The 12,685-nt window shown below is 41.6% G+C and overlaps 1 protein-coding gene across 2 annotated transcripts in view; it reads right to left on the bottom strand.

Moving 5' to 3' along the window:
• exoc6 (exocyst complex component 6) overlaps positions 1-12,685 on the bottom strand; it is an 80,692-nt gene that overhangs the window by 43,940 nt on the left and 24,067 nt on the right. For both annotated transcript variants that reach the window (XM_049563888.1, XM_049563889.1), the window contains exons 3-5: positions 8,589-8,636; positions 8,311-8,401; positions 7,122-7,167 (exon numbers count right to left, since the gene is read on the bottom strand). In XM_049563888.1, the coding sequence (XP_049419845.1) occupies positions 7,122-7,167; positions 8,311-8,401; positions 8,589-8,636 (185 nt within the window). The remainder of the gene's footprint in view (positions 1-7,121; positions 7,168-8,310; positions 8,402-8,588; positions 8,637-12,685) is intronic.

Genomic DNA, 12,685 nt, shown 5'->3' with positions numbered 1-12,685 from the left:
AAGTTAGTCCACTAAACAAGCTTTCCCACAAAAACCGCCTCATATTGTTAGGACAAATGTCAGAGAACATATAGAAAACGACATGTAAACGTTTTGTCTTACCTTACCAGTGTGGTGCCATGTTTGTTTACCATTTAGCTCTGCTTTCAAAAGCGTGGCCGAAATATCGCGAGAACAAGCAGCGATCTCATACTGTGCCTGAAATATTGTGAGAACAAGCAGCAACAGCTGGAAGGCAGAACCGGACAGTAGCCTGAAAAGTTCATTCATTTATTTTATGAAAGATTTATAGAATAACGGCTGACTTTTTGCCAGACTTCAACTTTGTGGAGGAGGAATTTGATTTTGCAGAGTTTGATGGCCACCCTTATTTATTTGAGCCAGAATACACTGATGAAGAGCTTTGTGAAATTGAAGAACGGAGGAGGAGGAGAGAGAGGTGCAACAGGTAGAGGATGAGAGAGGAGGAATGGCTGCTGCAAGGCTGCGTAGCTCTGGAGATCGGTGGTGTAACGTTACCTGTGAATGCTGTGCCCCAATGCCCACAGAAGAGGAATGCCTCTGTTGCAAGGAATGGGACTGGTTGCAGCCTTATTTTCAAGGTCTGGATGTGACCGAGGACGAGACACCTCCACCTGGAGTAGTATCCAGCTGGGCCCTATCTAGAACTCGCGAGATATATTTTGGCCACGCTTTGGAAAGCTGAGCTAAATGGTAAACAAACATGTCAACACACCGGTAAGGTAAGACAACACGTTTACATGTTGTTTTCTATATGTTCTCTGACATTTATCCTAACGATATGAGGCGGTCTTTGCGGAAAAAAAGCTTGTTTAGTGGACTAACTTTGCACTTGAAGGTTGCCCGTTCACTTAGTTTTAACAAGTCTGACACTACTATGTGCCCCGGCTGTATCTAGGCTAACGGCTAACATGCTAACTATTATTTTTATGTCACTAGTCACTTGAAACAAATTTAGGATGATAGGAGACAGGTTGAAATAAACTGAAATTTCCCTTTAAGTACGATATTGTTTAAATGTAAAGCTTCAGTGTTTCCACTTCTGATAACATGGTTGCTTTGATTTCAATCCTTTTTTTTAAATGTCCATCATGAGAAAAATATTATATACCAGTGCAATACTAATTCACTGGTGTACCCTTCTAATGGTCAGTCTTAAAGGACGGAACAAAAACTGCGACTGTGAATGTGTCAATGTACATGACCACCATTATCTGACAAATGTTTTAAGACAGACATAAAAATGACGAACTGTCCTTTTGTACTTGGTACAGTGAACAGTATGCTGCCTAGTTTCATATACCAGGCTTCAGGTTGGTTTGAAAAAGAAAACACTAACAGTAGCAAAAATGTAAAATAGGTGAGTACATAATAATGTTTTGAAAGAACTTACAGTGCTTCCAGACAGCACCTAATGGATTGAGTACTAAATTATTAAAGTTGTGAGTAGTGTATTAACATATCGTGGGATGGTCTCCTTCAGATCTCCTACTGATGGGCCAACTGCTCACATTTTAAGGCCTCACTAGGTAAATACAGAGTTGCATGTATGTCAAATACACTGCGTCAGTTAAACTCCCAGGATATCAATCTGTCATTTAGGAAGCACAAGTGATTGTGAATCAGTTTTTCTTGCTTTGGTGCAAATGAAAGTGACAACAGGTGCAATGGAAAGGCAAAAGCAGGACAACCCCCCAAAAGGGAATGGTTTTGCATGCGGTGGCCACAGACAGTTGCTCTCTCCTTATCTTACCAGACTGATTCTCTAAATTTGCATTCAGCGAGTCTCCTTGTCACTACTGGTAGCATGAGGCGGTACCTGGAGCCCAATCAGGTTGCACAGGTAGTCCAGCTCCTCCAGGATAGCACATCCATACGTGTGGTCGCAAGAAGGTTTGAGCATGAAGGAGATAACAGGAGACTGGCAGTTGCACGAGGAAAGCTGGACAAGGGATCAACCCAGCAGCAGGACCAGTATCTGCTCCTTAGATCGAGGAGGAAGAAAACGAGCACTGCCAGAGCCCTATAAAATGACCTCCAGCAGACTATTGGTGGGCATGTTTCTGACCAAACTGACTCTATGAAGGTGGCATGAGGGCCCGACGTCCTCTAGCAGGACCTGTGCTCACAGTCCAGCACTGTGCAGTAGGGTTGTGCCAATGGGCGATCCGATCGCCCATCGGCGATAGAAGGGTTGTTGGTTGTTTCATGATGTCTTTTTTAAATGACGATGCAATCGTGAGGTGGGGGGGGGGCAGCGCGTGTGTGGAGCATGCTGACGAAATCGAGGCTGAACGAGGCTGCTTAGTGAGAGAGCCTGTCTGAGAGCGGAGGGTGGGGGGTGGGGGGATCAACGCCTCCGCCCACTCGACACAAGCATACTCAGGCGATCGGCGATTTCACTAGATGGCGATAGGATGATAGGATATGGACAAGATTGCCCAACTCTACTGTGCAGCTTAACTGGCATTCCCTAGCGAACACCAGAATTGGCAGGTCCGCCACTGGCACTCTGTTCTCTTCACAGATGTCAGCAGGTTCCTACTGAACACATGTGACAGGTGTGAAAGAGTCTGGAGATGCTGTGGTAAATGTTCTGCAGCCTGTAACATCATCCAGCATGACCAGTTTGACAGTAGGCCAGTGATGGTCTGGGGAGGCATATCCTTGGAGGGTTGCACAGACCTCCATATCATAGCCAACAGTACCCTGACTGCTGTTAGGTATCGGGATGAAATCCTCAGAGCAATTGTCAGACCTTTTGCTGGTGCACTGGGTTCCTCCTGGTGCTGGACAATGCCCCAGCCTCATGTGGCCTGAACATGTATGCAGTTCCTGGATGATGAAGGCAATGATGCCATTGACTGGCCCCCTCATTCCCCTGACCTAAATCCAAGTGAACACCTATGGGACGTTATGTATCGGTGCATCCGATGTTACCAAGTACTGCTACAGGCTGTCCAGGAGCTCACTGATGCCCTAATCCAGGTCTGAGAGGAGACCCCGAGGGACACCATCCTCCAACTCATCAGGAGCATGCCCAGATGTTGTCGGGAGTGCATACAGGGACGCCATACACATTACTGAGTGACATTATGAGTTTCTGTGATAAAATTCACGCAAGTTGGATCAGCCTGTGATTTTTCACTTTGATTTTCAGTGTGATTTTGAATGAAGCCCTCAGTGGGTTGATGATTTTGGTTTCCATTGACCGTTATGTCATTTTGTTCTCAACAAATTATACAATGTACATCAGTGAAGATTTTCAGTTTGAATAATTCATTTATCAAGATCTGATGTGTGATTGAAGTGTTCCCTTAATTCCCTTAATAAAGTAGCGGACACTGCCTGTAGTTAAGTGTGATATGTTATTCTCAATGCCTATTGGGCTACCTGTGTTTAGGGTTGGGATCCGGATCCGGATCCGGTTCTTTTTTGGAACCAGGTCCAAAGTTCCGGTTCCGGAACCGGTTCCATCACATTTGGTGTAACGGTTCCTGCAAACGGTTCCTAGGTTGTCACGTGCATTTCCATTAGAGTGCGCACGGGCCACATATTTCTGTCCGAACCCGACCGAGCCCGACATTATCTAATCACTAAAGCACTGAGTTTGTGTCACACAGTTGTCATGGTTACAGGCTATTTAACAGGCCAGACGTGCGCCGTTGGTGCTCCGGAGAGGGAGACCTCCGTGTTTGAGACGGGAGCGGGAGGCGGGAGGACTGATGCTTCCAGCGAGGGGAGAGGGAGACATATAACAAAATAAGATAAAATAGGAAAAACCTGTCTCCCTCTTTTATTTTATTTTCAGTGTTTAATCAAGGCGGAGGTGGGCAGCGGGAGGTCCGCTTCCAGCGAGGGGAGCGGTAGAAACAAACAGCCAGTGTGCTTGTGTGTGTTACGTTCAGGTGTTGTCACGTAAATAACAGTGCCCAAGCATGAATGCGTATAAGTATTTTTTATTACATTGCTGCGGTTAATTTGAGGTAATAGTGTTACTGTAGAAATCAGAGAATCACTCTTTGTTGTTAGGCTATATATTCTCAGGGAGATGATACAAGCTCTAAATACACACCACACACAAATGTGTATTTTCATCTAATTGTACTGTGCAACAGTTAGAATAAAGTTTTTGTATTTGTATGATTGTATTTGTGTTTATTATATACTTGTTTAAGTAGGGCAAGTATAATGAATATAATGTAGGAATCGGTAAGAGGAATCTATAAGGAATAGGACCGTTAAGAAGGAATCGGTAAGGAATCGGAATCTTTAAAATCCTAACGAGTCCCAACCCTACCTGTGTTATAAAGATATTGTGGTCTTTCACAGTGTGCACACATCATCGGGGTTCAGCCTTGGGTCAGTGTGCTGAGCTCCCATCATTAGGCTGATAGGCAGGCTGTGAAGGGATCTAATTGGTCGGTCAGTGAGTGTAAAATGTGTTGTATACACATGAACAGAAGACAGCCTCATAAACTGTACAGTGAAAAGGTTTGTCAGAGTGCAGAGCACCAGGACGGAGGACATAAAGACTGCAAGTGGCAGGACACTGAACAGAATGTGACCTGGCCATCGGCACATACAGTACAGAAAAGCATGTGCATTTGAGGCATACAAGCTCATTCCAATGTATTGTAAGTGTATAGGCTATGTCATTAGTGCTCCATGTACACTCCACACACACAAATCCCACAAGGTGGCCAGCATGGTCTAATTGCCTTGGATTGGCTGTGGGCCGTGACAGAGCAGCAGTGAGGGGGCCTTGTTGTGAACAAGGGCACACTGAGGGTCAATTGTCCTGCCAGTGAATGGCCTCTTCCTTTGGTACACAGTAATGAACAAGAAAGGGTCATTATTTTCCTGTCCAAAGTGAACCCCCCCTTCCCCTCTTTATACAGATAGGCATATAAATACGACCAAACATGAAGTTCATGGGGTAAAATGAAGTTCAATCATCCCCACACAGCAGGGGAAACTTGCATTATGAATACTGGATGATGCTGCAGATTGGTTTGGTGGGATGTTTGATTACTGAGCTCTGTCTAGGTAAAAAAAAAACTTCTTAAAATGGAAAAAAAAGCCATTCAGTTTGTCCATTGATTCAGTAATTTAAGTATCTTGACAGCAGGTTGCAAAGCAGTCTTTTACTGTTTACTGAGGTTCAGAGTTCTGCCTCTGACCAAAGCCTGTCTCACTGATGATAGATCAGATTAGGACTTGAGGATGGGGCTTTAATTGCATACCTTGTTGATCATATTTTTACATTTTATAATTATATTTCTAAAGCAAGATGAAGACTTGACTTCATATGGATGACAGACTGCTTATATATGAACTGAAACAGACATGAACTGACACATACATGTAGATATTATTTTGATGGATCATGTTGTTAACCTTTACTTGGTGAACACTGAGAATATTTTTGACCTGTTCCGAATGTGGGTCTGTGGTTTAATTTTCTTGCTCTTTAGTTTACTTAACTGTGGACCACCCAGGTCTGGTGGGAACTAGCTAGCGGTGCTGCTCATTTGACAATTGCGGCTTGTTACACTATTCTGACCCAACAGTATAAGTAAGCAGCAAAAATCTAGCTGCAAAACCCCCTTTAGCATTGCTTATTATGTTATCACTGTTAACCCTGTTAGCACTGTTAACCGTGTCAACACGGCTAGTGGTGCTCAAATAGCTAACTAGATTTATGTCTGCGAGCACATGAATGCTTCACGCCCATTGAGAAGTGTTTTATGCAGAACATTATGATGCCACAGTGAAGATGACATTTGACCTTTTAGATATAAAATGTCATCGCTTCATTATTTTATCCAATTAGACATTTGTGTAAAGTTAAGCCATAACTGGCACATGAATCTTAAGTCATCTTTAGTTATGGCCAAAAATGTTTTGTGAGGTCACACTGACCTTGACATTTGACCACAAAACTCTAATTAGTTTATTCTTCAGTCCAAGTGGATGTTTGTATCAAATTTTAAGAAATTCCCATACGGTGTTCTTGAGATATGGTGTTCACAAGAATGAGTCAGATACAAGGACACATTGACCTTGACCTTTGACCACTGTAATCCAATCAGTTCATTGTTGAGTCCAAGTGAACATCTGTGTCAATTTTAAGAAACTCCCTCCCTCATGTTCTTGAGATGTCACATTTATAAAAATAAGATGGAAAAGGTCACAATGACCTTGACCTTTGACCACCAAAATCTAATATGTTCATTGTTCAAGTAGACATTTGTGCCAAATTTGAAGAAATTCCCTTGAGGTGTTGTTGAGATATTATGTTCAAAAGGTTGGGATGGATGGACAACCTGAAAACAGCTACTGCTATCACCGGCGCGGAGGCATAAAAATGCTTAAGGGGTTTCGTGTCTCAAAATGAAGCTAAAGCTGAGGCTAAATGGCTGTCTGTCAGCAAAGCTAGCAGAAAAAAAAATAAAGACAAGACATTTACATTACAAAACATTAAAATGTCATCACCTCTACATAGATAGCACTTTGAAAAGCAGTAAAAGAAAAGGCCTCTGTATTTTATGTAATTTTGAGGATTTTTTCCTAAAAATTAACCAGTTAGTTACTAGTTAATGGGTGTTGGGCTATTGAAAACAAAATTAACCAAAACTGATTACCCTATTTTAGATACTTTTAGGTTCCAATATTGGAATCATCAGTTTGTTGTTGATGTGTTAATGTGTCTAAATAATTCCATGAGGGATGGCTGACGTAAATGACACAAAATCACATAAAAATAAAACGGTTAATTCGTTCATTTACAACTGTGGTGAGTATGGTTAGCTGTGATCAGATATGCAATTGTAACAACACCCAGCAGTGAAGTCACAAAACCATTTTTCCAAAACCTGTGCAGTATCAATGTACTGCAACGCTATAGCACCACACTACATCACAGCTGGTTTGATGTACGTGTAACCACACCCAGCTGAGATGTAGCAAGGCATTATAGTGCTACGATTCATCACAGTTGCACACAGTGAAAAAGGGATGTTGTCATCACTAGTTGGTGGAGCAAGCCAGGTTATTAGCCAGTCACACTGTGCTGAAATGCTTTGTGAGATAGATACCTTTTGGATTCCAGCTGCTCTTTTAGTTTGCTGTACATTTCTAAAACTGCAAAGGAAGAGAAGACAGGAAACAGGATCAGTGGCAGAGTCTCTTGGGTCAAGCAGGTTGGTTCACTCACTTCTCTCTAAAAGAATGTGTATACCATGCACACAGAGATACATAGAAATGTAAAATAACACATACTGGACTCAATGTTTATTAGCCAAAAATGTCCTAAGTCCCACCCAAAAAAACAAGAATCTTACACGCGCTATTAGTTTTATTAAAAAAAAAACAGCCTCACACTCAGGTTATAAAGGTTATATTAAAAGTGCCATCTGTGAGTACTAAGTACTTCACTTAAGGCGGATTTGTACTTGTGTGTCAGTTCTATGCAGAGCCAAAGCCATAGACTATGCATGTAGCCTATGCTGTTGTGAGCGTTTATACTTGTGCGGTGGTGTGTCTGTGTCACTCTGCAGTTACACCTCCAAAACACTAGTCGGTGGTGGGGTTTCTGTGAAGTGCTTTAAAGTTTAGTTGATTCAAAGCACACTTACAACACACACCAAACATGGCTTGATAGCAACAATTTCAAACACAAGTACACAAATCGACTTCACATCAACGCAGGATTCACAGACAAAGTAGTTGTCTTTTGCTGGACACATTTTGCCCACAAATACAATATGCTAATGTTATTAGCACAAGCCTATGGCATTTTACATGGTATAAATTAGCCTAGTGGCTAGCAGAGATTTCCTCTACTTAAATGAAGCCAGGATAAATCACACACAAGACTTGAAATGCTATTTTGTGGGGGCTTTATTGTCTTCACAATATATTGTGTCTTATCTGTGAAATGAAATCTTTGTTTCCACTGTGGGAAATGATTTTCAGCTTACAATAATAAACAGCAGGTCTGCATTGCCGTGATACGTAGATACATTTCTGTGGAGGTATAAGTTAGGCCATGCTGTAGGTTATGGCGGTGTTTCGACACAGAAGTATAAATCCCAATTTAGTTCACAAGAGTTCTCATTCAACACACCCAAGATCTGAAGGTGTTAAACTGGTAACATCCTTGATACAATTAAACATGCATGTACTCCAGAGGCACCCTGAGGTTACTGTGGTGGCTAACACTCACAGCTTATTAAAACTAGAATTAAAGTAACCATCATATTGATACACAAACAGCAGTCATACCAGGTATACAGAGCTGGAGCTTCTCCACAGTGGTGGCCATGTTCCTCTGCTGAATCCGACAGCGAATCACCTCCTCTGTCTGAGCTGTCACCTGAGGAAAGGAGCATACAATGGAAGGAAACAATGAGAAAGAGGCCACTTCTGTTAAGTACTGGGTTAAAGAGCGGTCATGTCTAATGCAGAACTGTCTTTTGCAGTTAACGAGCAGGCATATGTCCTGACAGCACAATAAAAAGCATGTTTTTGTCTTCTGAACATTCATGCATACATGGACTTACCTCCCTCCCAGCCTCTTGTAGTCTTCGATTAGTGTCCGTTACTTGACCCTTTCAAAACAAACACAGACAGCAGTTTAACGGTACAGCCTCAGAATATCTCCTTTTATTCTGTTATGCCTCGACCCATGGTTCCTACAAACTTTTGTTTATTGTCAACAAATGGCACGTGTCTAGTTTCTCTGCTCTATTCCATAGAGCTCCAAAAACCCCATGAAAGGCCCAGTGTGGAAAAAAATGTGAATTAATCCCCTGTTGGAAATAGCACCCAACCACTATTTCCATTGTTAAAGTAATGTTTCCTAAAAATAACAGTGACCAACTGTCAAAGGAAATGACTTTGCAAGATTTTCTAAATTATCTCAGATAATTGATGACAAACTTTGGCATACAATGTGGACATTACTGACTGTTTGCCAAATAACATTTAAAGGTAGGGTCTGGAGGATTTTGCAGTTGCTGTTTGTAAACACACATTCAAATTTGGCCCCTCCTATCAGGCTCAACTCCCCCGGGTGTACGGAGCCCGGAGGTACGGAAGAAGGCTTCACAGAAGAGGTTCAGGCAAGGCTCGTGCTGGTGCACACTCGGACACGCTTGGGCACGGCACCTGCGCTCTCTCATTGGCTGGGGAAATCTCCACCCAGAAGCGGTCCGAGCTCACAAAAACATCAAAATACAGTTAAAGGACAGGAGCTCTGCAAACAGAGTCACCACCACACATGAGTAGAAGCCCATAGGTGATGATTAAGCAGGATTTCATTTGTATAGTCTATATTTTGTTTTGTTTGAAAATCCTCCAGATCCTACATTTAAGTCTTTACAGTTAAAAATATAAACACTCCCACAAAACACAGAGCTGCTGGAGTTCTGGTTTAACAATCGTGTTAACTGATGACTTTCAGCTGGATGTGTCCGTGGTCGCTCATAGTAACTTAAGAAAATGGTTGGCGAAGATAAACAGATGAGTTAAAGTTAAAATTGATTCAAGTAAATTTGAAGGCTTTTACTAAGACACCTACATGTTTTGTCATGTTTTCAACAGCTGTCATTGCCATGAGCAACTACAACACATTCCAGCTGAGTTACCAGTTGGTAAATGACAATGATGTTTTCTTTGTGGTCATTGCCCTCGTCAGAGCAACTTACGTTATATTTCAGAAAAACGCCACAGTTAGTTGATTGTGTTACTTATTTTGTTGGGCCACTGCAGCCCCTAGACAGTATTGCTAGCCCACTAACGTTAGCTATGTTAGCCTACTAACTTTAGCTAAGCAGCATTAACTTAGCTGACGTTACTTGTTTAATGACCAGTTTTCTCCTGAAGTTGCCACTACTGTTGGAGTCTACTGTTGTTCTTCTTGATATTGTGCCTACAATACGCGCAAACATGTGACACTGACAATCCTGAAGTAAAGGCCACTGGTTTATTACTTCCCCGGATTCATCTATACAATATATTGGTGAACTATTTTTAAAGATAGCAGCTGTATGTTGAAGACACAAACGTTTTAATTTGAGAACTTTATTATTGAGATATCTTGCATGTTTAGATTTATAAATTAAAGTATTTTTATTTATACCTAATTTTGAGCAGTTCAGAGCATGTCAACCAAAAATGAACTGGTGAATAACCCAAAAAGTTGGTTCTCAGCTTGAAACCCAAAAAAATCAGGTTTTTCTTGGCTTGACATACAAACTGTGACAACATCAGTGAATGTGTCATCTTCCATCGGTTGGAAAGAGAGGATGGAGATGGCAAGAATGGAGACATAAAGTAACAAATCATCAGCAAAAAAGAGCATGCAGGGGTCTTGATTTTTGGTTAAAAACAAAGAACTTAGAACAAAAGTTTGCAGGTTATCAGTGTAATCTGCAACTTTGCTTCTACTGTTTATTTCCCTCGTGCATTGTACAACTCCTTCTGTTACTTAGACAGTGTTTCCCCTGCCCAGCCCCCCAATGGCACCCCCAACCCCCCCATGAAGGTCAAGCTAATTTTATTTAATTTTATTATATATAGCGCCAGATCACAACAGAACTCATTTAAGGTTACCTTTCCTATAAAACAGGTCTATACCTTGTCCTTTTATTAAACAAACTAAATACCTTCATGTTATTTATCTGATTTTCCAGACGGCAACTGACCCAAGTCCGAGACAATTATAACCAAGCCTGGCCCAAACCCGCAGCGCGGCACTGTACACACACTCAATGGAGCGAAGCCCGTGTTCCATTCAGGCGTTGTCACATAAATAACAAATTCCAGCACTTGAATAGGCCATCCTTGATTATAATGCTTCCATTCAAAACTGGTAGAAACTCAGGCTGGTTTGTTAGATAGCACCAAGGTCCAAAGAATCCTAAATTGAACCAGTTCGAGAACCAGAGCTAATTTGGTGGAAAAAGTGTATTAGTGTGATCAAAGTGATATACATGAAACAGGTTTTGTTTCAGTTGCCGCACCTAACTATGGACCATTCAGAGCATTCCCACCAAAAATAAATTGTTTTGGAACCTGAAAAGTTGGTTCCCAGCTTGAACCAAAAGATAGCAGGTTTGCCTTGACTTGAAGTGTGAACTGTGACCACATCAATAGTGCGTGTCATATTAGACAGGTTGGAAAAAGAGGATGGAGAAGGCAACAATGGAGACATAAGGTAAGAAATCATCTGAAAAAAGAATGTGCAGGGGTCATATTGATCGTTGATCCATGACTCTTTGGAATAAAAACAAATATCTGTAATAATAAAAATAAAATTTGTAGGTAATCAATGTGATCTACCATCTTGCATTACTGTTTTCATCTGTTGTGTATTGTGCAGTGACCTCCATTGATGACACATCCTTGATTACAATGGTTCTGATCGAAACTGGTGAAAAAGTGGGCTGGTTCACAAGATAGCACCACGGTGTTAAAAGTCCTGAATGGACCAAATTCAAGAACCAGAGCAAGTTTGGTGAAAAGGAGTATCATTGGCATGTTAAGGTTTCTTTTTTTAAAAGACTCAAAGACCCAAATTGTGGTTTTCTTCCATGACATTCTCATATGAAGCACTTCAATTTCTTCATTTATTTTTTTAATTTTGACAGTTGGATACCTTTTTAGAATGTATGAATGAGCTGGTCTCAGTTCAGCCATACACACTGTCACATGTCTATCTGTCCTTCCTCTTTCTGTCTGCTCCCCCTCTTCATGCCCTCTCTTTTCCCTCTCTACCTCCCTCACTGCAGCTGCTCAGCCTTGTAATCAGCTCATTGTCCATGAAGGGGCAAGGACAAAGGCAGGCAAATTCAGATTAACCAGGCAGCGAGGACCTGAACCCATCGTCGGTGCACTGGGCCTTTCATGGGGTTTAATGGCTTGTGACAGGCTCTTTCTCACAGATTCAGTGACAAACTTCTCGATTCTGGATGGGGATTTTTGAACTCTCGGCTCTTGTCACACGGCTGAGAGCCATGACCCAATTGACCAGTCGGCTTTTTGATGACAATCCTTTCAACAGTGAAGCTTCCAAACAAGGGGGGACCGACTACATAATCACTGCTTCTTTTTTTTCATTCAGATAGGGTGCAGCACCACAGCAAGAGTGCTTGAAAGCAAAGAGACAAGTGAGAATTCTAGAAACTAAACCAAGACTGTTATCTAAAACAACGTAATGCTGCACTGGTAGGTCAGGAAATAGAACCTATGACCTTTCCATTATGGGACAGTAGCCCGATTTACAAGTGCTAACTCATTCTTGAAAATTCTCATCCAAAAAGTTTCTTCCATTGAGTTTGGATGAGCAGTGAAACGTCTTCAAGGATTTACAGCAGGACCAGTTACATTTGATTTAGTGCTTCCTCTAAATGACCTGGATGATTGAGGCTACATCCACACTTCGTTTTTTTAAATGCAAAACTTTTGGTTAGTTAACGCCTAGTTTCCACACTAGTGTTGTCACGGTACCAAAATTGGGACCCACGGTACAATACCAGTGAAAGTATCAGGGTTCTGAGTAGTATCACGATACCACAGCAAAAATGAGGCAAATGTGCCTTTTGTCATTTACAAAAAGATAAATCACTTTTCTATAATACATCAATGATATTTCAAT

The sequence above is a fragment of the Epinephelus fuscoguttatus genome, linkage group LG20 (assembly GCF_011397635.1).
Source record: "Epinephelus fuscoguttatus linkage group LG20, E.fuscoguttatus.final_Chr_v1".
Lineage (NCBI taxonomy): Eukaryota > Metazoa > Chordata > Actinopteri > Perciformes > Serranidae > Epinephelus > Epinephelus fuscoguttatus.
Note: the sequence above shows the minus strand (reverse complement) of the source record. Positions and strands in the feature narration are given on the sequence as shown.